A 26119-nucleotide genomic window follows, 5' to 3' on the forward strand; every position below is an offset into this window, starting at 1 on the left:
TGTTTCATAAGTTCGACTAGGAATTTTCATTCCACTGTGTCAAAAGTTTTAAACCATGTCCATTTTTAGGCCCATGATTATTTTGTTCTTATGTTTTTTCGGTTCCAGTCATAGTATGCATAACAGTATGGGTTATGTCAATCTTATTATCTATTTATTTTCCATGAACAAATGCTGATTGAAAAGAGGAGATAATCTTATTAAGAAATGGCCTAATTCTTCTGATCGAAAAGAGGAGATAATCTTATTAAGAAATGGCCTAATTCTTCGAGCCAGAAATTTGGAGATTATTTTATAGATGATATTACATAAAATTATTGGCCTGAAATCCTTAGAGGTAGAAGGAGATTTAATCTTCGGAACTAAAGTAATAAAAGTGGAGTTGAAGGAGATTTAATCGTCGGAACTAAAGTAATAAAAGTGGAGTTGAATTTTTGGAGAAATTTTGTTTTAATGATTTCTTTGACAGTTTTTGTAACTTCATCTTCTGGAGAAACCAATTTTTCCAAAAGAAAATTTCAGGAAAACCATTCAGTCCCGGGGACTTGTTAATATGCATATCAAAGACTATGTGTTTTATCTTCAAGGGAATCGCTCATTTAAACATTTGGTGAAATGATGAGGATAACACGTATACCACAACTTTTTCGATATCAACCTATAAATCCGAAACCTGATGTCATCGTTTACGGACAAAGAAATCGAAACAATACAACAACAAAATAACTACTTGATAATAGTTACGGTACGAGACCGATTTATTATAGGATTAATATCAAATCTTGAACTAACAGACAGTGTAATTACGTCCTGACTAATAAAATCTTCTAAATCGATAGGAAATAATAAAATCCTACAAACAGGACGAGGTTAATTTAGACTAGATTTTATCCTATAATTTATATAAATCTTGAAAAATTCAAACTCAAACTCAAATCAGATCATATAAATACGAACTTAACGTCCATCAACTTGCGATATAGATCAACCTCTTAAACCGCATACCAACAAACCATTTTCAACATAACAACCAACTTGTCACTTTAAATCCTCAAACAACCATATTGCGATCTATTACAAGCTTTTACGAATAAAACCACCATCACATGTTTTTGTTTTCTTTTCTGGGCGCTATTGACAACCAGAAATGAACTTGTCTTCAACTAATCCCAATCTCACCATGAAAACATCCTGAGGACAGCTTTAGCACAACAACAAGAATTTGAATGGGCAAGAAAAATCTCCCCACCAGTGCTACCTGGAGATCCAACTCCGAGGATTGCAACAACCATCATAAGAACAACTACAATCATTCAAGTTGGATGGTCTATTTCAGATTCGGATTGGATAAAAATAAACACATATGGGGCTGCTAGCAGGACATGAGTAAGTTATTCATAGTATCATATTATTTTATTGATCCTGTGAAGTAGAATTGATTAGGCATCTCTATAACATTTTGAGCAGAGTAAGTTATTCTAATCATTGAGGTTTTCTTGATATCTTGTTTACCTTGAGGAGCCCTCATAAGCAAAAGGATTTCCATTAACTTGATTATCGTATATCTTTTTAAAAATAAAATAATATAGGCTATTTGTTAGAGGAAGATTGGTTAAAATTCTTCACTTATGCTGAAATAACTCCAAAGATGTAAATGACATTGACTAGGGGATTCAAGTACATAGGGTCTTGCGAGATCCAAGAGACGTAAAGTGCATGACTAAAGATGAATTGCGCGTACGATCAATTCGGTCTCAACTACATTCCAGTATGAAATATGATAGTAGGCTAGTGTCTGCAGCGGCTGAGTACAGGGCGGTGTTCAAAAATGGGCTAAGTTTCGGTGGTTTTCTTGACATTGCAGTTTTCCTTGTTATACAATTCCTGGTGTCATGTATTATTTCGTTTCCGCATAATATTGTTTTTCTTTATAATAAAAATATCACAAGTAGTATGTTAAACAACTTAGACAATTTTTACGCTGGAACTGTACAAAACCTACAAGATTTTCTCTTGTGAATTCGTGTCTTGAAAAACTGATTACATGACTTGTATTGTTATAATCGGTTCGTGTATAGTTCTGGTACATACTAGGTTGATTATTGGATATTGATTTTTGTAATTGTCCAAGTAAACTTGCTTATAAATAAGTACAAGAATTTTTATTGTTGATTTATACTTATTGATTGTAACGAATTTGCTCATACAGATTTTCGAACAAAAATGTTGATGATGTACATGGTACCCATTCTTTTTCATATAATCCTATGTCATCGAGGGCCGATACAATACGCAATATAACACACCATGCTCGGAGATGGAAATCTGCTATTGGCGTCCACGGTGAAGTCCGAATGCATAAGTTTCTCATGTGTGTGAGGAGTCTTTCATATGCTTATCCAACATGGTATCATATCCCTAGGAATATCGATGGTCTTACTAGTTATTGTCTATTTTCTGCAATTTTATTTGAATTACTATTTATTAGAAAAATAAAAAGCACACAAATACAGGGGTCTATATGTAAATATAAAGATTACAAAGGGACCAACAAAGTAATCCATTTCCCCACTTTTACCCCTTCAAAGATATTTCTTTCCGAATCTCCCTCTATCTCTTTCTCATAAACCCTAAAATTTTGTTTTTACCAACTCAATTTCTAAGTATAACCCATATTCTCTTCGATTAAAAAAAACAACCCGAAATTAAATTAAAAATCAAACGCAAGAACCCAATTCCTCATATCGATTCAGAATGGAAGGCTAAGAATCATGTAAGTTTTCGATTCTCTGAAATTTTCAACTCCTTTGGGCGGTTTTATTGGAATTAAAACTTGATTTTTAGTATTCGATTTATGAATCAGGGTAAAGTAAGAACACCATTTTAGTTTCATTGCTGATGTTTGGTGAAATTCAAATAAGCTTATGGCTTTGGTTGCTTCATGTGGGGTGTAATTTTGGGTATTATAGTGCTGAATAGGAATGACTGTTGCTGTTATGCAAAAATTAGTGTTTTTGTAAGTTGGGGTTGTGCAGGATGGTGTCCATATAGTATGCAAATCTTTTGTAAATTGTCAATATATATTTCGATGAAGTTCCCTGGAAGAACCTTGCTTGTATACATTTGTGTTTGTGTGTGTATGTGTATGTGTGTTTTGCTGAGACAGAGAGGAACCTTGGTGATGCATTCCGGAGAGTGGGTATCTTTTTTGCTCATGAATTGTTGCTTCTCAGGATGGTGATGCAGGGAAAATTATGTATTTTCTTTTAGGTAGTCTGTCCTGCATCAGTTGGCTATTGCCTGGAGAGTTTAGTAGGTTTGGGTTGGCATGTTGTTTTAATTGTTCTCTGGTGTAGGTTTTGAGATGAACTGGGGATTTTAGAAGTTAGAGTGTCTATGAATTATGTGTTTACAGTAAAATTATAAATCAACCTGAGGGTTCCTGTTTACAGTTTACTGACTCGGTGTTGTTGGTTTCATTAGTGTGGTTGAACATTGCACGTGGTTGAGGGATATCGGCTGAATTTGGTTGGATTTTCAAAAAGGTGTGACACACAGCATGTGGAACCCTTCAGAGTTCCTTGACAATTGCTATGTGAAAGAGAACTCTAATGGTGGTGAGTGGTTTCGCTCTTTTTTATCTGGTGAGAACATGTTGTATATTAATTCATTATTATCAAGAAGATTGCTAGCATGGTCTTAGGAAACCTGGTCTGTTTTCATGTCTAATCGTATAATTAATTGACAATTTTTTCGGTTATCTTGCAGAACTATCTACAGGACCAAGCCGAGAACCAATTTTATCCAGTGGGGTTTCAGAAGATGCATTCTCAGACAGTTTAGTACTTTTGGAAGCCAAAACAAGCCATGATGATGATACTGGAGTGACAGAAATTTGTGGAGAGAGGGAGGTTACTTCGTCCAACAATGATATAAATCTAGAACCCTATATAGGTAAGGAATTCAAATCTGAGCAAGATGCTAAGGCATTTTATAATGGTTATGCTAGGCATATGGGCTTTAGTATTCGTAAGGGCCCTCTATATCGTTCTTCACGAGACAGAGCTATTACATCACGGATATTTGTATGCTCAAAAGAGGGTTTCAGACGTGAGACATCAGATGTGAATGACAAAGGGAATGTGAAGCGTAGGATGGCGGTCACAAGGGTAGGCTGTAAAGCACAATTGTGGGTCAAGAAGCAAGCTTCTGGGGTGTGGGTGGTGAAACATTTTCAGCGAGATCATAACCATGAATTGGCTCCAATGAAACCACATCTTCTTCGGTCGCATAAAAATATGCTAGAGAATGTAAAAGACTACGTGGAGACTCTAAAGGGCGTAGGAGTAGACACCAGTAAGATCCAAAGTTTATTTGTCGAAGAAGCTCGTGCAATAGGCAAAATTGGTGAAACCGAGAAAGATACAGAAAGTGTGAGTATTTATCGCCATTCTTGGATTTGGTGTATTAATATGATTGAGGATTTTTCGCACTTAACTGATTTGAGGGCTTTTACACTGTCTCTTCCCCTCTCTCGTTGAATGTCTGTCTTAAATATATTTCTCAGGCAATCTTTTAAAGCCTTATGATATTCACTTTGTTTTTTAGGAAGACAAGAAGAAGATTCACGAACTGACTGTCGAGCTTCATCGAGAGAGACGAAGATCAGCAGCATATCGAGAACAACTGACTATGGTTTTGAAAGAGGTGGAAGACCATGCAAATTACTTGTCAACTAAAGTAGAGGACATAGTCGAAAATTTGAAAGAAGTTGAATCAAGAGGGGCCAAAGATTTGACCTAACAGACATTCATGTAAGCCCTTTTACCAGTATGTTTCTATTTAGTTTTTTGATTCAGTAAGTTCTTTTCTTTTTCCCCCTCTGCATGAGTTCCCTCCCTGTATACTACTTGATTACTTTGAATATAGGTGAAATGTAAAGACACTGAGATTCCTTTTTTCAACAAGGCCATTCTTATCAAGTATAACCATTTCACTATGAAGTTTTTTGCTCTAGGTTTCCTGCACTAATAGCTTTTCTTTATCATTTTTTTTTCCAATGAAGCATGGCAACACTGCAGAACCTACTGCATTCGTCTGAATCTTGTAACCCTCTCCTGAAGATATAGCCAGTTGGAGTAGGGAGGAAGAATCATCTAGTTAATGCCTCTCTGGGAGGCGACTTACTGGAGTTTTAAGTTTGTTTTCAGGAATTTTATGTGGCCAGAGCTTTATTGGTTTGTTATAGTTGCTGAAGAGAGAATACAGAATTTGAATGTTATTAGAGTTTGATGGTGGATTCTGAGAAGCCAGAAAATTTCATTTGTGGATTAGGGAACACAGAAAGATCATCAGTCATGTGGTTTGGAGCTTCTTCTGGTGTTGCAAAGTCAGTTACAAGAAATTCAACTCAGGTGAAATGTTGAGCGTATTTCATTTGAAACAAGGTAGTTTCAAGTGCCTCATTAAGAACCACAGTGGTCATTCTAATTTTGAGGAGTGCATTAAGCTTCTGGTTCTGTCCGTTGGAAAGGTTTTTTGCAATCTAGGTGAAGAGCTTAGAAAGCTCAGGAAATGAAGTTGCAATGTGCAGGGTGGGTCAGCTATTCACGGTCCTGTACGATCTAATCCAGCTAGAATTTAAGTGGTCTCCAAATGCAGAGTTTGTATGGTGCCAAGTAGAGCCAATTTGAGTGCAACTAGACTTTGAACTGGAATAAGGCAACTAGCCAGCAGAAGCAACATGTGCCGTGCAGCATCTCCTGCTACTGCAGTTTCTGTGCTGCAATCCAGATGAAAGGTCAGATCTAACTTCTGAAATGTAATTTAGCCTGAAACAAGAAGCATATGTCCTTGCTCAGGGAACTTGTGACTGTTACCATCAGGTGAAAAGTAATCAAACATTCCAAGTTTCTTACTATAAAAAAGCCTGCAAAATGCAATATATTCTTTTTCTTTGAATGCTAATCTCAAGTACTTGTCATGCAACTGTAATGCAGATAAACTGCTTTTTAGCTCTCTTTCTTTGATCTCCTGGTTTCAGACTTCAAGGTTTCAAACAAAAACTCTTCAGATAGACCAACAAAGCTTGAAATTACACAAACGAGCACCATTCACCGGCGGTATATATTTTCACCGGCACATTTAGCAGCGGATTATCCCAAATTACACCCAAAAAAAAAAGATATTAAAAAAATCCATACATATATTTCAGAAGATATTTAACTACACAGAGAATAAAAGAAGAGAATAAAATCTCAAAATCTTTGGTTCTTCAATCTTCACCCATAATAAGAAATTTAATTTTAACACAGAGAAATGAATCCCTACCCTAACTGTAGGCAGTGATCTCTCTAGGCGAAACGAGAACTGAAGAATTAGAAGAAGACGATGAAGATTTTTTTGCAGTTGGAGTATCCGGCGGAGAAGCAGGTAACCGTGAAGAGAAATTCCTCATAGGAAACTGATCTTGATAATAATCAGGATGCGTATCATCAGAAACACCTTCATCAAAATTAAGCGCATAACTAATCGAATCATACCTGAAATCAGCAGAATGTCTTCGATTCCTACCCACCTTACCCATTAAATTCTTACATTTCTCTTTAAACTCCGGGAACTCATGATGAGGACGAGTGTTATGATGATTCACTCTTGATTTAAGCCACGAAGTCGGAGATTTCAGCGTAGATCTAAATGATTTAAAATGGTTGTTGAAATCCGGTGATGGTGATGGAGATGGAGATGGCGATGGAGATGCTGCTATGTGTTCATGGTTGTTATGGTTGTTTCGGAAACAACATGAGATGCATAGAGATGGTTTTCGTCTGTGTTTTAATGGTACTCCATCGTCATCCATTAGAAGAAGATGAAGATGATGACACAGAAGAATGAATGAAGATGAAGATGACGACGAGGAGGAAGAAGAGGTGAATGGATGGATAAGCTATTTGTATGCTGAGGGGGGAAGAAACGGTTATTTTAAAGGCAACGATTTATTAAAGAATTTGAGGTGGATAAAGACACGGGTATTGCGGTTGAATCACAAGTGTAATTTGGGAGATAAAAACCGTGGGACGTGCGCGTTACCGGTTTTGGTTTTGCTATTACTATGGCTTTGTCAACTGTTATATATATATATATAATCAGTCTTTGGATGCTTACCTGGAGCAGTTATCTGCAGGTTTGAGGAAGAAGATATTTGCAAAACTGTTTATTATTGTTTTTTAGGAGATTGATTAGCTGTTATTGAATACGTTTTGTGCTTAATTGGGTTCTTTGATTTGTTATTTTCGTTCATGGTCAAGATTAGTTCTCCTCGTAATCTAGTCTAGTATAGAATATAAGTATATTAAAAAGGAAAGATGGAGAAGATTATTTAAGGGTAGCTTGAGGAAGTGTTGGAATAATATCTTTCAGTTTGAGTTTGAGGTTGGGACGGTGAGTGAGGGGGGTCGGTGATTCATCCATTTTTTAATTGAAGTCTCTCCTCTATTATACTCCTGTCTATTTGTCTAGCCAGAACCTAAAGGTTTCTCCGATGGAATATGTGTGAGAGAAAAAAAGTCTTCGGGATATATTTTTCATTTGTCCTAAAGTATGTCTCCAATCCTAACCTCTTTAACTAATATATAGATGACATGGCATGTTTTTACATAGACATCCTTTTCCTCAACCTCTTGTTTCAGAGATTCACCAAGAGGATGTCTATCCGTCCTAATCAACATTTTTCAATTAAAATTCATTATATCAGAATTAAGATTATACCAAATCTAATATCCATTGTTTCCAAGATTTGTTTTCTTCTTCTCATCCTATCTTCCTTATTTTCTTTCTCTCCATTGATACCACGGAGATATGTAACTATTTAATTACCAACAAAGGAAAAGCAAAAGAAAAAAATAGGTGATACGGTTGTTGATCAGGCTTTGGAAATTGTTCATATATATATATATATATATACATATTAGCAGGTAACAAAGTCAAGTGTTCGCAAGGGCCCGTGCCTTTAGAGGAACATATTTGCAACCCCTCATATTTGGATAATCAATTGTTTCTTTGAAAATTTCTTGTTTGGTCCTAAGCCCATAAGGTTATTTACAATAGGGTCCAACCGGATTAATTAGTTATTTACAGGTCCATATTTAACCAAAACATGGAAATGACCAGAAACTCCTTGTTGCCAAACGTGTGTGCCTGCACACCTTTAATATCTAATATAATTCGATATTCTTCTGTCTCCCATAAAGAAACCTAATCTCGTGGTTCTTTTTATCTCTTCGTTTTTCATTTTTCTTTCTTGTTCTTCCGATCATCAACAAAAAAAAACCCGCCATTAGATGATTATGATATTACCCACCGAGATCATACTAAACCATCAAAACATTGATCTACAGTAAAAGAAAATCATCCGAAAATTTATCAAAACCTACTTTATCTACATATATGATAAAAAAAAACATAGTAGAAGATCTAGACGTTCTGATTTGTGAAGTTTGAGAAGAAGTCTACATATGTGTTTGCTGAAAAAGTAGCATAAAATGGTATGGATTAGTAGTACATATATGATGTACCGAAAAAACCCTGTTTTATTTTAACCAATATGATACATCGATAGTTTTTTTTTACTGTTCAAATCAGCAGCGCAACAATGTTTTAGGAGATAGATTCCCTATTACATAATTCAAAAACTGATGAAAGTTCTTGAATAAGCGTCATATGTAACATTCAATTTGTATTTTGTATTCTAGTAGACAGATTCACCGGTACATAACAAGAAAAATTGATGAAAATGCTTGAATATCTATCAAAAGTGACATATGGTTTGTGTTTTTTTAATGGTCGATCAACTTTTTACTCCCTAAACCGCACATATAAGAACTAAACCACTTATCACTGGTTCAATATAATCAAGCTAAAAATATGAAATATATGCATACATTAATAAGACTTGTAATATGTAGATCCTCATGAGCTTTAGTATTACCATGCACATGTTATAAACGTATATTCATCCAAACATAAAATATGTTATCATAAGAAATCAACATCATGAGCTAATCCTTATTTGAAGAGGACCAAGAAGCAACATCTTCTCCAGGAACTAATGCAACATCTTCTCCAGGAACTAAGCATATGCTAGTGGATAAAAAACCTGCAAAATATAAGAGTACATATATGATATACTCTCAGAAACTAAAAAGCTACACAAATTCAAACCGAAAAAAGGCTCAGAATTTTCAGTACATAACTTCCATACTCATTAAAAAACCATTCTTATGCTTACATATATGAATCTGTGTGTTAGACACTACGAATTTGCAGTACATAAATGATATACTGAAAATAAAACTAGTTAATTTGCAGTTAATAAATGGTATACTCAAAAAAGCTCCTAGTGTTTGGACTAGATATAGACATCTTGAACCTGTAAATGCGACCAAAACGTAACAATATTGACACAACCATGATGAACAATGGATAAAAATGAGTAGTACATGCAATATGCACTGATTCAGCTAATTACAATTCTAGATAATCTAATGTATTAACAAGCAATTACGAACCATACATATATACACGAAACATTGAACACATCAAAGTAATACTGCTCTCGTACATACAAAACATTGAACACATCAAAATAATACTGCTCATTTTACATGAAACTAACCTGAAAAAATTATCAATCGAATTACAATCCACTACGACGAACAACAACGAACCTGTAAAAACAAAATAAAAAATCATGTTATCTTTAGGTAATCCATATATGAAGAAGAAGATCTTCTTCTGCTCAATCCCTAGTTACCCAATCACCAGACACCGAGACTCTACCACAACCAACACCATCTTCCAAACAACCTTCCATCTCAACTTCACAGGGAGAAACTCTCATCTCTTTTTCACAGGGAGTCAATCTTCAATGCCCCTTTAAATCCTTTGATGGCTGCCTGGGTGGTACAACCGGCAAGGGTTATGTTAGAGGAGCACTGTATCGACACATATCTGACTGGCATTTCCGCACCGATGCATACAAGGAGTTATGCAGAGCAAGAATACGGAACAATATTGATTTCTTCGTTTCTTGGGAGAAGGCTCTCAATGACATGCGGATGTGGTTATGCATTAAGTGTTTGCGAATTCACGCTTGGAGAAGGCCCTGCACATCTGCATCTCATGCTTCTGAAGTGATTGTTGGTCCTTTCAACGGTTCCCAGGCTGTCTTTCTCATCCATGGAGTAACGAAACCCCAGGGAAGTGGTGGTGCTTCATCATCCAACACACAGCTTGTTTTTACTGATGACGTCTTCAACCTAACAATTGACATGCTCGACAAGATTTTCAGACGCAAAATCACAACAATTGTAAGTATCCCACCACAGTGTAGGGTACAATTTTCCCGCACCCTTAAATCTTTTCTGGATGATGTCATTACTAAACTCATGAATTTGGAAGTCTGGTTGAAACTTCTTCTCTTACCCGCCTGCACTCTGAACCTCTACATTCCTAAGTCCTCCGCAGAAGCTCGGTCTGGCACTCGCAAAAAGCTACAGATTGCAGCTATTAATCAAGCCCTTGTCAGATGGAACGATCCACAGGGCTGTCACCATTTAGTTCAATGTTTTCTTGACATTCACAGACCATCAACAAGACGGCAAGGTACTACCAAGCAGCGGGAGAACGACGCAAACATAGAGGCTTGCAGGCGTAAAATAAGCCAGGTCATTTCTCTGCAGCAAATCGTATTCTGCAATCTAATGGAGTTGCCCCTGATACCCCTTCCACATTACAGGATATGCAGCTCAAACACCCATCTGCAAAACCCCCTGTGATCCCTACAGAAAGCATCTCTGCAGAAGCGCTAGCGGTGGATAACATAGCTGTTAAGTCATCCATCAGAAGCTTCCCCAAGGGTACCTCTTGTGGAAGAGATGGCCTCAGGGAGCAACACCTTCTCGACGCTTTGAGTGGTCCTGCGGCAGCCATTGCTGATGACCTGCTACATTCTATCGCTAATGTCATTAACCTGTGGATGGATGGAAAGTGTCCGGCACCTCTTGGAGCGTATGTTGCGAGTGCTCCTCTAACTACACTGATTAAACCAGGGGGTGGCTTATGGCCTATAGCCGCAGGAACAATCTGGCGTAGGCTTTGTTCAAAACTCGCAGTTGCTTCCGTTTGCAAGGATATGACCGCATATTTAGGCACTTTTCAGTTTGGTGTTGGCATTCCAAGCGGCAGCGAAGGAATACTTTATGCAGCAAACAGATTACTGGAGTTGAAAGGACATGATACTAGCATGACGATGATGTTAATAGACTTCTCAAACGCCTTTAACTTGGTCGACAGATCTACATTGATTAGGGAAGTACGAGCTTACTGCCCCAGTATTTCGAAATGGGTCGAATTTTATTACTCATCACCGGCAAAACTATACTACAATGAAAATTTCCTTTCGTCGGCGCAGGGTGTTCAGCAGAGTGATCCCCTTGGCCCCTTATCGTTTGCTCTAGACCTACAGCCTATAGCTGAGTTGATTGCTTCTGAATGTACTCTAGATTTTCACGCCTGGTATTTAGATGACGGAACTATTGCAGGGGACACCCTGGAGGTTGGTAAAGCCTAGAAAATACTGCAGGAAGAGGGACCACGAATAGGTTTACACTTGAATTTGTCCAAAACGGAATTGTACTGGCCAACGTATGACCCTCGGAGGGATGACGTTGAGGTCTTCCTAGAAGAGATCATCAAGCAAACATTAGGGGTAAAACTGCTAGGGGGGCCTGTCAGCCTTGACCTCCGGTTTTGTCGAAACATGGTCCAAGGAAGAGTTGATAAAACAGTGGATTTAATTAACAAAATCTAGCAATTGCAGGATCCGCATTCGGAGTTGCTACTTCTATGCAATTGTTGTGGTGTTTCGAAACTATACTTCACCTTACGCACCACATGTACCCCGGCCATTCATCCAGCAGCCTCCAACTTTGACATGCATCTCATGCATCACTTACGCAGGTTGATTGTCGGCGACGGTTTAGGTTTTGGAGTTGTGCAGCAGCGTATTGCAACCCTACCCATCAAACTTGGTGGCCTGGGCATTCTAACGATGACTGATGTTGGTGCTTATTGTTACCTCTCGTCAAGCCTCCAAACCCGGCATCTTCAGAACACCATCTTGTCATGCCCTGATGCCCTGGAAACGTGTACCAACTATCAGATTGCTTTGCAAGACTACGCAAAAACTTGTAGGTTACCTTCTTCTGAATGCAACATCGACGACGCTGCCCCTAAGTTCATGAAAAAACTGGCAGCAAAATACTTCGGAGTTGTGTCGGAAAACCTACCTACAGAATTTTCATTATCCGAGCGTGACTTGTTCTTATGGCACAGTAACCGGCTTCCTTATGCCATGGACTTCGTCAAAGCTATTCCTATTAGTGGGCTTGGCCAAGCCGTTGGGCCTCAGCAATTTCGAGCTGTCCTCCAATATCCCCTCGGGATACCGTTCTTCAATGACGATAGTCCCTGTTCCAGCTGCAACAAACCCATGGATGCTTTCGGCGATCGCGCTCTACACTGTGCCAAGGATATAGGGATTAAATATCGACATGATATTGCGAGAGATGCCGTGTTTTATATATGCCACAAAGCCAATGTACCTGCCAGAAAAGAAGCCTCCTTAGGACTTCGATCTGACTCCGACAAAAACTTAAAGTCAGCGGATATCCTTGTGCTCAATTGGGAAGGAGGGAAGGACGTTTGCTTCAATGTCACAGTAGTTTCTCCCTTTACTAGTGCTGGAACTCGACGCTTCACTCCTGGACACGCTATTTCCATGGCCATCAACCGCAAATGCAACAAATACCTCGAGAAGTGCTCCACACATGGTTACGGCTTCGGTGTGCTCGCATTTACTACTCTAAGGGAATTAGGTGAAGATACAATTGTCTTTCTGAAAAGATTAGGGAACTGCCTCACCAGTCACAATGCGAATTACAAAATAGGCAGTGCCCTTTTCCATAGATTAGGAATTATAATTCAAAAGGGGGTTGGCGCTCAGCTTGTAGCCAGGCTTCCTTCCACCGACTTGTAACTGTTTGTTATATGATATGATCAATAATAATATATATTATTATCAAAGAAAAAAAAATTATAATAGGTTTTGGTATCGTATTTAATCTCAGCCGTATTATATTAGGTTTTTGTATCACGTTCAATCTGAGCCGTTAAAATAAGATCTGGCAGGTAAGCTTTATGAACGCCTGGGATCTTTGATAGGCATCTATTTTGCTACAATATTGACGCATTGAAAATTAAAACGAAATGATTAAAAGTCTAGGGTTTCTTTCTCTTTGAAGACTGAAGAGAGTGTGAGAGAGATTGGATTCAGAAGTCCGCCCGCCGTACTCCTCCTTCTCTCTCCTCAAGATCGCCGTGCTCCTCCGTTGAAGAACATAGAGATGGGTGTGAAAGGTAGACTGAGCTTTCTTAAACTTTTGGTATGAGTGATTCTGGAATGGAATTTGATTTTTTCCTTTCCGAGTCCTCACATGCCAAAGGTTTCCGATAGTTCCTTCCTTTCATTTTATCTCCTAATTGGTGTACCGGTTACTTGGATCTGCTAAGGTATGGTGCTTAATTGCTAGGAATTTTGATTGCTAATTTGTTTGATTCATCTATTGAGTAAGAAACTAGCGCCAGAAAGATAATTTTGAAATTTTAGTTCCAGGAATTGGTACTTGTATTATTTGGTTGTAAGTCAGATTTGGATAGCTGATTTAAGTGTCAGGTCGAATGATTTTTGTTAGAAGTTTATAAAATAAAGGAAATTATTGACTTGTTGATCTAATTGAGTAGCAGAGAGAAAAATAATTTGTTTATAGTCAGGTAATTGTTGGTTTCACTTCAGGAATGTATAATTTTTATTTTTGTAAGCTTAATCAAGATTTGGTTTTTGGCTAGTCTCCTGTTCAGAATTTTTTTATTTTTTCCAGTAAGCCCTTTACATGGATTCGATGCAGGAATGTGCAATAGTCTGCTTTAATCAATGGTTGGATTGTTCTGTTTCTTGGTAATGGTTAGTGGAAGTAGCAACATAAGTAGTTCTTTTTGCAGAGAATTTATGCACACTGCCAATGAGGTAATATAATAATGTCGAAATGGAAAGCTCACTTTATCAGAGCTTCAGAATGGGAAAATATCTTTTGAAGTTTAAATTAGTGATACAACAAAATGAGAGTCTTGGATTTTGATCCAAGTCTTATGCTTGTCATAACTCTAGTAATCTTGAAATGGTTACTGGGGGAATGAGAAAAGCAAACAGTTACCGTAATGGCGAGCCTTTGTTTTTTTTCGGTATTTGTTAAGGGCTACAACTTATTTATTAGAAACTGGTTCTGGTTGGTGTTAAACAGGAATATTCAATGTAGAAGGAAGGAATTCAAAGTATTGATTGATTGTAGATTGTCTAGGCTTGTCATTCATGAAAACTGTTAGGAGTAGTTATCAGGTTTCTGGTTGTCGTGAGATTCCATAGTTCAGATCCCTAGAAATTTTATGTGAATGTATTAGCGTAAATCTGCATCGAAATGTTGTTATTCATTGTGAATGAAGGATTGAACATTTTGATACTTTCTTGGAGCTACTGCATTGCATGACTATCACATTAGGTTGATAAAGAGAGCATTTTCCATTTGTCGATATTTGCATTATCATTTTGCTAGTTTGGAATTCCTTACCGTTCATGTTTCACATTAGGTAATCAAAGTAAAAAACAATTGTTGTTGTTACTCTTGAAATCCCAATTCATAAAGATAAGCAAAATAGCAAATAACATATTCTTTGTTCTCGTATTAACTACAAATTTGATTGTCATTGTAGAGGTATTTTATATTATTTCGAGTTAGAAGATCAAGAATCAGAAAGATCTTTGCTTTTGGATGGTCTTATACTGGTTTTAGAAGTTAAGACTTAAGACTCTGTGGTTCGGGGGAACTAATGATATGCTTGAGTTTGTAAAACTTTTATGAAATGCTTCTGCACACTGCAATTGCTTAAATGGTACGTAAAAACTGCAATTGCTTGAATGGTATGTCAGAGGTGCATTATAATCCATGCATTTTCTGTATTTGTAGTATTTATAGACCTGATCCCTGTGATACAGCAGCTTTCAGAATGTAACTTCAATGATAATTTGGCTTTTTATTCTGTGGAATTTCTGTACTGGTCGTTTGTCGCTGCTATTTTCAGCTTGGATGGGTGAGACTACTTGTATCATTCAGCAGTTACTAATTCTTTGGGAAACTCGAGTGTTGCAGACCATGTATTCTTTTTTGGTTTTGATGGTTCAGACTATGTATTCTGAGGAGGGGTTCCTAATGTGTGAATTGTTACAAATCGACTTAGAAGTTTAAGACACTTGGGATGTTTCCTCCGGCACTTGCAAATCCCTTTTCCATCAAATTGAAAGACCCAACCAGTACAGAAACCCTTTAACTTACATCTTATCATGTTTGGCAAATCTGTATGTTCTATAGTTAACATCCCAACACGTAGACGAACGTGTCTTTCCAGTCATCGATTACCCAAAGATCGTGCAAGCATCAACTCGTATTATTCATGTAGTTCGTGATTCACCACGAAACACTACCTACCAAGTGTGTATTATTCAATAAATTGTGCTTGGCAATGAAGAAAAAGTAATCACGCGTTGCTCTATATAAATGGGTGTAGAAGCCTCTTTCTTCAACACCACAACTTAATAGATATTCTTTCTTTCTCCGTTGCCTCCACTATTCAATATGGCGAGGCTCTTAGCTTGTCTGGTTCATGCTTTTACCTTTTTCGTTCTAATCAATGTGGTGCTAGCTGAGTACGAACCATATACACCCAACTACAAAGAAACTCCCTACAAGAAACCAGTCGTGGAGGTTATTGCCGACTTAAATCTTCCAAAAGTTTACCCATCACCACCACTACCTGCTTACGTGGCTCCTATTGTTTATCCATCTCCATCACCATCTCCTCCGGCTTACGTTGCTCCCGTAATTTACTCATCTCCATCACCACCACCACCAGCCTACGTCGCTCCCGTAGTTTACCCATCGTCGTCACCGCCACCACCAGCTTACGTCGCTCCCATAGTGTACCCATCACCACCACCACCTGCTTACATCGCTCCCGTAGTGTACCCATCTCCATCACCACCACCTCCATCTTATGTCGCTCCTGTAGTGTACCCATCGCAGTCACCACCACCACCTGCTTACGTCGCTCCCGTTGTTTACCCATCTCCATCACCACCACCACCAGCTTACGTCGCCCCCAAGTACGAAGCACCAAAGTACACTCCTAAATACGTCGTCCCCAAGTACGAAGCACCAAAGTACACTCCTAAATACGTCGCTCCCAAGTACGAAGCACCAAAATACACTCCTAAATACGTCGCACCGAAGTACGAAGCACCAAAATACACTCCTAAATACGTCGCTCCCAAGTACGACGCACCAAAGTACACTCCTAAATACGTCACTCCCAAGTATGAAGCACCAAAGTACACTCCTAAATACGTCGCCCCAAAGTACGAAGCACCAAAGTACACTCCCAAATACGTCTATGCATCCCCACCACCACCAGCTTACGTTGCTCCCAAGTACGAAGCACCAAAGTACACTCCCAAATACGTCTACGTATCCCCGCCACCACCAGCTTACGTCGCACCCAAGTACGAAGAACCAAAGTACACTCCTAAGTACGTCTACGCATCTCCACCACCACCAGCCTACATCGTCCCCAAGTACGAAGCACCCAAGTACACTCCTAAGTACGTGTATGCGTCTCCACCACTACCATCCTACGTCTCCCCCAAGTACGAAGCACCAAAGTACACTCCTAAGTACGTTTACGCGTCTCCACCACCACCAGCCTACGTCGCCCCCAAATACGAAGCGCCAAAGTACACTCCTAAGTACGTGTACGCGTCTCCACCACCACCAGCCTACGTCTCCCCCAAGTACGAAGAACCAAAGTACACTCCTAAGTACGTGTACGCGTCTCCACCACCACCCGCCTACGTCGCCCCCAAGTACGATGCACCAAAGTACACTCCCAAATACGTCTACGCGTCCCCACCACCACCAGCTTACGTCGTCCCCGAGTATGAAGCACCCAAGTACACTCCCAAGTACGTCTACGCATCCCATCACCATCAGCTTACGTCGCCCCCAAGTACGAAGCACCAAAGTACACTCCCAAGTACGTCTACGCATCCCCACCGCCACCAGCTTACGTCGCCCCCAAGTACGAAGCACCAAAGTACACTCCCAAATACGTCTACGCATCCCCACCACCACCAGTCTACGTCGCCCCCAAGTACGAAGCACCAAAGTACACTCCCAAGTACGTCTACGCATCCCCACCACCACCAGCTTACGTCGCCCCCAAGTACGAAGCACGAAAGTACACTCCCAAGTACGTCTACGCATCCCCACCACCACCAGCTTACGTCTCCCCTAAGTACGAAGCACTAAAATATACTCCCAAATACGTGTACGCATCTCCACCACCACCTGCTTACGTCACTCCCAAATACGTCTATGCATCTCCACCACCCCCAGCTTACGTCGCACCCAAGTACGAAACACCAAAGTATACTCCTAAATCGCCAGCTTACGTCGCTCCTTATTACTAAAAATCTTAGTGCATACGTCAAAGATGTTTCTACTATCCCCACTAAAATCACCATTTTCCTAGCTTACCACATTCATTCAGATTACATCGTTTGAAACGCATGTACCAGCCATTCCCACATTCACCAAACTGTTATCTGATTTTATTGTGAGTTTTATATATGTTTATTTCAACAATCCAAACCTAAATTGAAAGTTTAGGTAAGTTCCAGAAAATATGTTTATTACGTTTTTCTCTTTTGTTTAGTTGTTTTTGCAAAATAATGTAAGTCTTTTTGATAAAGTACCTCTACTTTTAACATTGCACTAAAAAAATGCCCCCGTTTTTTAAAAATTTGTTAAAGTATCCTTACCTTGACTGTTTTATTCAATAAACGGTAAATGGCAGTTAGCAACTGTTAACGCTTAGGTGGCAGGGTCAAAATGTCAAAAAAGTCCTTCCTCCTGAGTAGAATTGGATTTTCTTGAATCGTCGAATTGAGTCGAGTCAATTCCACTTCTTCTTATTGCCTGCAATACTAACAACATGCTCTCTAGAAAAATGGGTTGATGAAAATTCATCATCAGTAGTATAAAGGGAAGGGACTTATTGCTTGCAACACTAACACCAGATTCCATTTAACTTCTTGTTGTATAAACTAGTCCACCAACATGCATTCAACCATTCTTATGATCATTTCATATACATTCGCACATCATTCCACTTTTTTAGCTCCTGCAATTCATGTCTCCCCTGTTTATGGTTGTTTCCCGGCCATAATTTCAGGCCATTTCTTTGCTTCCCTGCACAACCTAGCATTTCATCTATTCAAACACATTCATTCTTCATTCATCATTTGCTTCAGTTCAGCTACACAGTCCAAGGCATATAAACCATTACCTGTAATGAGCAACACTTTTTCTCTGCTCCAATTCCACATTCCATTCATCCGTGTACCAACAGATCCAGGCCACATATAATATTCCTTTCTCATCCATCCAAGACAACAACATAACCATCTGGTGCTCCTATAAACCCATTCATCAACATACCACCAATAAACCATAACCCTTGTTCATCTGTAGTTGCAATCTGCAACTCTAACATACCACCACCAGCAGCACCACTGCATCCATTCTTTAACCACCAACACGCATAGCACCATTATCATCTCCATCTACTTGCAGCTATTCCATACACAACCAACTTCATAACAACCCCTGCAACACTCACCAGTGTCTCGGTCCATTGCAGTTCATACACTCCTTTCATACCCTGTACTCCTGCCATTTCCTATCTCCTAATGCAGCTCCAGTTCTTGAGATCCTAGTACTTCGACTTCAGTTACATCCCTACAATGCACACTCCTTCCATACAACACCAGCTGCACACCGCATAAACCAAATCCAGTTCATAGTTCAAACACCACCAGCTCATCATCACTGCGTCTTTCATGACTGTTGTCCTAGTCTTCATCTGTACAGCAGCTGCGACCTTGTTTTGCACCACAAACCTTCATTAGAACAGCATTACCAACTCTCACTATCAAATCTTCAATTACAGAGTTTCAATTTCAGTACCACCATACCCTAATTTCCTTGTGCTCTTCTTGATCCATTATGTAATTTGAGCAGCAGTATATCCTTTGCATCTTGATTTCTTGTTCATCTCAGCAGCCTTCAATACAAACCCTAACTGTGAATCCAAGTGCAACCCATTTCTTATTCCATTACTCTCTTCTCGATTCAGCAGCATAGTATTTTTCTTCATTACAGAATCATCATCATCTCCTCAATATCAGGAGGACACAGTTCAGACAAAACCCATGAATTCAACACACACAACCTTTCTCTTACAGATTCAAAATCTGATCAAACCCTTGAATAAATCTATTCCTGCTCTTGAAGGAAACAACAGCGAACCCTAATTCTTCTTTGAGATCTCACCTTCATCCACGAAATTTCCCTGTGACCTAAGCATACATCTAAGCAGCCACCTGTAATATCATCACAGTCCACCTGCACTCACCTGAACAACAACAGAATCAACTCCACGAAATTTTCTATAAATTACTCAATCACCAAGAACCCTAAATCTCTTTCAAATCCTCACTAAAGCTTAAAATTAACTCATAATCCCTCTTTATCATCTTCATCACTGAAAACCCATCTTCTACTCTTCAGTAACATGATTAATTTTACATAAAATCAAAAGATCACAAACCCTAATTTTTTTTACCTGATTTACTTTCCCTGAGTTCGAGCTGATTATATGAATCAATACCACCATCACGAGTTATTCCCTAAAACTTCCGCGCCCCCTTTCTCTCGATTTTATACTCTCAGAATCACCGGAGTGAAGAACAGGGGAGAAGAAGAATAAGAAGAAAGAGAAGAAGAAACAGAAGAGAAGAGGAAGAGTGTCGGCTGAACTTCCTCTTACTCTTAGATATAGTGTAGGGATTTATGGTAATTTCACCCATTTTTTGACTAGGTAAATGACATTTGACTCAATTATGCGGGCCTAAGGTGTGAAAGTAAACAGTAAGGGCATTTTAACAAATTTGAAAAAAACGGGGACATTTATTTTATGTATATCAAAAAATGGGGTTACTTTATCAAAATTCCCTATAATGTAATACAAATCTAACATACGGGATTGTACTTTTGTCGGGGACTTCATTGTAATAAATATTTTTCCTGCATAATATAACTTGCATTCTAACTTGTCTCGTTTCGCATCACTTCTACAACTACCTTATTCATCAATATCCAGCGCGCCATTGCTGCGGCCCACCAACGAATACCCATCTCTATAATTTAGGCGTCATTGCTGCCTAAAACTCGTGTCACCTTTTCATGTAGACTTCAGCCAACGATAATTTTTAAGCCAAATATTGTGTACTGGGTGCAACTGACAATTTATGAGACCGCTTGCAAGGTGGAGGCGAACTGAAGTTTCAAAGAACAACGTGGCCATCATTACCCGAGTTTATCTCCTTTTTGTAAATATTATTTGATAAAATCATTTGAATTTAGCGTGACAGATCGTATACCAAGAATTTGATTACCGTACTCTTGGAATTGAAGCCTGAGGGACATTAAGACTGGGTTTGGTAATGCTTTTATTTTTCCGAAAACACTTTTAAAATCTATATATGTTAATAATTTTTGCAATTAGTGTTTGGTTAAAAAAATCAAAGTATATTTTATCCAAAACACTTCTCAAATTCCTCAATTTTTAAAAGCTGGAGAGGATGAGTTTTTAAAAGCTGTAAAAGCATAAGCTTTGGTTCCACCAAAATTTAATGTTTGATTTATTTTTTTTGTCCCTAGTTTATTTTGTAAATGACAAAAATTACTCTTAATATATATACAATTAATTTTTTATTTTTTATATTTTATTCTTTAAATATTATTATAATCTAATTTTAAACTATTTTATGATACCATTTCATTTAATTTGTCAAAAATAAAAATGAAAAAAATATATTAAATAATTACTTATTTAGTTTAAGAAAAATAAATTTTTTTTAACAATTATAATACTAGTAACAATTAGTGAATTTAATATTTTATATATTTATATTTAATCGTAAAAAAAAGTAATTACTTTTATACCCAATAAAATTGAATAAAACTATTTTATGAGATATATGTTTTTTTTTGTCATTTGACACAACAACAATGGTTGAATCTGATATTTTATCAAACACACTTTGATTGCTTTTTTAATCAGCTGTAACTTTAATCAATATTTTACCAAACGTCTAACTGTTTTTTTCCCATAGCATAACACAAGAACGCAAAGCAGAATAGTTCTTTTATAAAATCCGCCGCACTACCAAACTAAGCCTAAGAATGGTACATTGTCCGTTTATTATTCTATTTCTAGGCCCGGGCATGGTGTCCGTTTATTTAGCTCTTATCTTTTTGTTCTTTTTCCAGGAGTCCTTTTTTAATAAAGTCTCTGTTTAAGAAAAAAAAATGTTGGGTTAAGAAGCAAGATTACAGGAAGTGTGCACATCCAAATTGACTTGTAAGGATCTGTGCGGGTATGCACTGCATCTTTCTGGTTACCAACCTTGGTAACGCTAAATCACAGTGGTGTTGGCGACAGAGCTTGTAGTGGGGTGGTTTGATGATCATACACAAGTTTAAGAGTTTTTGTGGAAAACAATTTTCCTTTGTATGTATTTATTGTTACAAACTTACAAGTTAATTTATATGTATCGGACTTTGTAAAGAAATCTTTTTGAATAATCCCTTTTGTAAGATTAATATGATTGATAGAAAACTTACGCAAGATAAAGGATATTCTGGATTCATTCTTGGGAAAGCTAAACCTATAGCTATAAAATGATTAGCCTAATTAATTAAATTTCAATAATAAATGTTCTATTGATAAATTTCATAATAAAATGTTTATTTAATTAATCAAGTAAATCTATTTTTATTCATACAATACATAATACATTTATTTTATATCAAATCAGTGGGCATTAGTGGTGGTTGTGATGGTGGGTGGGGGTGGTGGATCGGCGGTAGGGATAATGGTTGTGGGTGTTGGTGAAAATGGTTGAGTGATGACGATAATGGTGGTGGTGCTAAAAGAAGTAGCGGTAGTGGGATGAGAAGGTGTCCTAAGGTAGATAAATTATTTAGATACCCTTGGTTAAATTTTTTTATTTGATATTATTTTTTTTCTTATATATCATTAATTTTTTAAAATAAAAATAAACATTAAAGGCCAGATTATTCTAGGGAGAAGACAAATCAACAGCTGTGGTTTTAAGATTTGTCGGGTCGGGACAAGAAAGAAGATGAAACATATAAAAAAAACTTGACCCTGTACAAGGCTACACGCGAATCAATTGTAATTGATTTAGTTTTAAATATCCATCTTTATTCCTATTTTGTCATGATTTATGTTTCTGCCATTTCTCCTCGACTTCATGTGATTATGTATGCTTGAGAAATAGTTCATGATAATAGGCAAGGAGAGAAGATAAGTAGATAAGAAACGAAATGGATCAAAAATTACAGATTATTAAACTTTAGGAAAATAAATAAAGACAAACCTATGTAACTTTAATAATTTATATCATCAAAGGGAGAAAACTAATTTATGAAGCTAACAGATTTTGTAAGATTAATCTGATTGATTTTGAAGTAATTTTGCGTCTTAAGTTTTGCTACAAATTTGATGAACGACCTGTGATGATTTATTTGTATTCGAAGTAAGGACACTTCTTTATTTTGAAGAAGTGAATGAAGTAGTGTTCTATTACGCATGGGCCCATAGGAATTTGGGGAGTTGGTTAACGATTAACTATGTTTGTCCTAAATGATTCTATGACTTACGGATATAATATTAAAAGATTTGAGGCTAAAAACATGTTTATTAACCAACACCTCAAAAACATTTAGACTTAGATCAAGTGGATCGATTTTTCGCCAACAGTTATGATATGTATGGATATATTTGAAAAACATATCCTTTCCCGTGCCGTTACGGCACGGGTTAAACCCTGGTCTACATACATATTCAATCATTATTGATCACCCGAGTGGGGAGATCATTTCCCATTTTCCTTCATTTATCTTTTTTGTTGTTCTTTTGCGTTATGTTAGTAATGCAATGGTTTGGGCATGTCTTGAATCCTTTGTTGAAATTCTTAATGCTGGATTATAGGATTTCTATCGATGATTTTAGTCATTGAATTTTTAAGTTGTCAAAACTCATGAATATATATTTTTCGTTAGTAACAAATAACTCAGTAATGGTTTACTGAGTTATTTTGTGCTCATTCATATCTCAGCTCGAGATATTTTGTGTTCTGTTTTTCCCACTCTTACATTCCATGTACGGGTTACATCAAACACATCCAAATAACCACAAATTACAAACTAAACTCTTACCAGAGAGAATTAGAAAACTAAAACCGAATAGATAGAGGCTAGAGAAGATTGTATATGTGTTCTTAAGACAATTAGAACAGCCGCAATTATATGTTGCATGGGTAATTGGTGTTTGACTTCTAGGGAATCTCACCTTCTTGTTGGCAACAATTCAAACAAGCTTCAAACTAAATTCTGCCTTGTTGTCTATGTTTTTCCTATATAAACATATTTTATTTTTTCCTACTCATACCTTCAATCCTGACTTCCGTATATACTCTTTGCTACTTGGGAAAGATAATCCGAGGCATTGTGTACATATTTACAGATGCAATCACTGGACCTTTAGCTTTGGATTATTAAAAAAAATTAAAAACGAGAGCCATAATATCAAATCCGGAGAATATTGGTTACTATGAATATAACTTTTCCAACTCTTTCTTGTTTTGCTTGGCTATTAATCATCAGTCGTCCAAGTTTTCCAAAAGTTTTTTTGTTCATGTGTAAGTGTGCCATGGTGTCCTCTCTCACTCTTAATGATGCGTGTCTTGTTGAGGTAGGTGTGTTTTTCTTGGAGGTAATATGGCATATCCTGACTAAGAGATGATGCTGATATCATATATATGTCTTTGTAAAATAAGGACCGGACGTATAGCCCTTCACCCATCAGTCCACCAGGGTAAGCTTTCTTGCAAACCCTAACTTTTAAAGAGTCTAACGGTATGTCATGGGAAATTTGGGATTTTTAAGAGAGTTCAGGGTTTATGCAGTAGCAACGGGAAAACAAACTAAAAGAAAAGCTTCCCTTATTCGAAGGATTTAATCCATCTGTTATAGATATGTTGACGATCACCAAATGCGCTGCCACATGTATGAAACTCGTTAAAGATGTCTGGTTAAACGAGTGTAAGAATAAGAATTTTGCATTCTCTCCGTTATCAATTGACAGTTCTCTTGGTTTACTAGCTTCTGGAGCAAGAGGTGATACCTTAAAACAGATATTAAGCTTTCTCAACTCTAAAAGCCTCAACCATCTAAATTATATTAATTCTCAACTCATTGAATCGTTGCGCCAACCGCGAATCCAACCTAAGCTTTCTTTCTATGATACTGTTTTGATTGAAAAATCTTGTCCAATTAAACCTTCATTCAAAAAAGTTGCCAACTCGGTATATACAGCAATAGCAAAAGCGGTGGATTCCAAAATCAGGTAAGAAAATTACTCGTCCGATGTTTTATTTTTTTTGTAAGGAAACGGTGGGTTTCCTAAATTGGGTCAACTTCCATATATAATATGGGTTGCCTAATGGACCATGGTTTCCTAATCCAATGAGGCTAATACTTGGGAACCAAGTTTGTGACTCCTATATAAGGAGCTCTAGGCTAAGTGTTTTAGTCATGGAATCCTCAATGTAAATCTCGTAGAGATGTGAGGGATTCATCCCACCTATTGAGGTGGTTATGTGAGAGACCTAATGGTGGAAGGAGTACATCATTATGGTGCTTATGAGATACTTATCGATGTTGGAAGATATGTCGTTATGGAGTATTCATGTATAGATGTTGGTAAGACATATTTTTAAGGAGAAGATCATCTTGGTGGTGCTGGATTATATTATTGGTGTTGAGCTAAAGGCATCCATGATAATATATATCAGGGTCTGCAGAGAAGATCGTCTCGTTGTGGTAGATAATGTGGTAAACATTATCTCGTATGTGTGAAGATGATACTTTGGATCTTATAGGGTGCTGGCGAGAGTTCTTATGTTCGGTCACGTTGTGGTGCTTCGATGGATTGATTAAGTCAATCAGTTATGTAATTCTCAGTGATGATTCTATAATGAATAAAGAGGTCGTAGCCCTTTGGTGGATGTAGACAATATTATACACATTGTGTATAATGTTGAACCACGTTAAATCCGTGAGTACTTTACTTCTTGTTTCTTTTGTATGGCTTGCATCTATGTGGTTCTCTTTCTCTTCTTCTTATCCTAAATCATAGTAAAATTCATGGAGTAATCCGAGAGATCAAGTGTTTCTTGTTAGCTAATATGTTTCCGCAAGATTAGCACGTAGACGACTCTGAACCCCAATAATTGGTATCAGAGCATTAGGTTAGATATCAATTTCCCCAACAATTGGTATCAGAGCTATAGGTTGGGTAGAAGATTTGAAGAGAAAGTATTGGGTTTTCTGGTTGGAAGAAAATTTTGAAGACGAAGGATTTGGTTTCATCAAGTATGTGAGGATTTGATGTTACAGCTTCCGAAGATGCAGAGTTTGATGTTATCAAGTATGTGTAGGATTTGATTTCATCAGTTTTAAATACAAAGTAAAATAAAGTATACTTCTAAAGGAATGTGATTATATTAGATGATCTGCATTCGACATGGTCAAGATTTATGGTATTGATGTTTATGGTGCTCTACATTGGAGATTTGACATTGACACTTGTTGGATCATAAACCCTATGCATGGCTTCAAGTAAGTTTATTTATTCTCTATACTTCGTACCATATTCTCGTGAACTGTTTGAAATACCTACCTAG

General features: G+C 37.5%; 3 protein-coding genes and 1 long non-coding RNA gene across 7 annotated transcripts; 3 read left to right on the top strand and 1 right to left on the bottom strand.

Annotated features, from left to right (window-relative positions):
* The first annotated feature begins 2602 nt into the window (after positions 1-2602).
* LOC113329955 (protein FAR1-RELATED SEQUENCE 5-like) lies at positions 2603-5961 on the top strand. 3 transcript variants are annotated; one of them, XM_026576808.1, is made up of 5 exons: positions 2603-2773; positions 3484-3644; positions 3769-4433; positions 4609-4814; positions 5061-5961. In XM_026576808.1, exons 2-4 carry the CDS (start codon positions 3560-3562, stop codon positions 4801-4803), a joined length of 945 nt encoding a protein of 314 aa, XP_026432593.1. In that variant the 5' UTR covers positions 2603-2773; positions 3484-3559; the 3' UTR covers positions 4804-4814; positions 5061-5961. The 3 variants fall into 3 exon arrangements, with proteins under 3 accessions (XP_026432593.1, XP_026432592.1, XP_026432594.1); XM_026576807.1 differs by having other exon boundaries at positions 5066-5961; XM_026576809.1 differs by having other exon boundaries at positions 3484-3617; positions 5066-5961.
* Positions 5962-6052: 91 nt separating this feature from the next.
* On the bottom strand, positions 6053-6953 carry LOC113329957. The gene has a single exon (XM_026576810.1). The coding sequence runs from the start codon at positions 6857-6859 to the stop codon at positions 6332-6334; it is 528 nt and encodes a 175-aa protein (XP_026432595.1). The 5' UTR covers positions 6860-6953; the 3' UTR covers positions 6053-6331.
* A 6437-nt stretch (positions 6954-13390) lies between these two features.
* Positions 13391-15217, top strand: LOC113329467. 2 transcript variants are annotated; one of them, XR_003349896.1, is made up of 2 exons: positions 13391-13629; positions 14884-15217. It is a non-coding gene; the product is annotated as an uncharacterized LOC113329467 (long non-coding RNA). The 2 variants fall into 2 exon arrangements; XR_003349895.1 differs by lacking the exon at positions 13391-13629 and adding an exon at positions 14031-14143.
* Positions 15218-15803: 586 nt separating this feature from the next.
* On the top strand, positions 15804-17692 carry LOC113329856 (extensin-2-like). Its single transcript, XM_026576680.1, has 3 exons — positions 15804-16280; positions 16656-17229; positions 17286-17692. Exons 1-3 carry the CDS (start codon positions 15804-15806, stop codon positions 17690-17692), a joined length of 1458 nt encoding a protein of 485 aa, XP_026432465.1.
* Positions 17693-26119: the final 8427 nt, after the last annotated feature.

Source organism: Papaver somniferum, unplaced genomic scaffold, assembly GCF_003573695.1.
Source record: "Papaver somniferum cultivar HN1 unplaced genomic scaffold, ASM357369v1 unplaced-scaffold_117, whole genome shotgun sequence".
In the NCBI taxonomy this organism is placed as follows: domain Eukaryota; kingdom Viridiplantae; phylum Streptophyta; class Magnoliopsida; order Ranunculales; family Papaveraceae; genus Papaver; species Papaver somniferum.

Coding starts and splice junctions, on each gene's coding strand:
- LOC113329856 (XM_026576680.1), top strand. CDS start 15,804: ATGGCGAGGCTCTTAGCTTGTCTGGTTCATGCTTTTACCTTTTTCGTT. Junction 16,281..16,655: donor CACCTGCTTACGTCGCTCCC/GTTGTTTACCCA, acceptor GTTGCTCCCAAG/TACGAAGCACCAAAGTACAC. Junction 17,230..17,285: donor TCAGCTTACGTCGCCCCCAA/GTACGAAGCACC, acceptor CACCGCCACCAG/CTTACGTCGCCCCCAAGTAC.
- LOC113329955 (XM_026576808.1), top strand. CDS start 3,560: ATGTGGAACCCTTCAGAGTTCCTTGACAATTGCTATGTGAAAGAGAAC. Junction 3,645..3,768: donor GTTTCGCTCTTTTTTATCTG/GTGAGAACATGT, acceptor GTTATCTTGCAG/AACTATCTACAGGACCAAGC. Junction 4,434..4,608: donor CCGAGAAAGATACAGAAAGT/GTGAGTATTTAT, acceptor TTTGTTTTTTAG/GAAGACAAGAAGAAGATTCA.
- LOC113329957 (XM_026576810.1), bottom strand. CDS start 6,859: ATGGATGACGATGGAGTACCATTAAAACACAGACGAAAACCATCTCTA.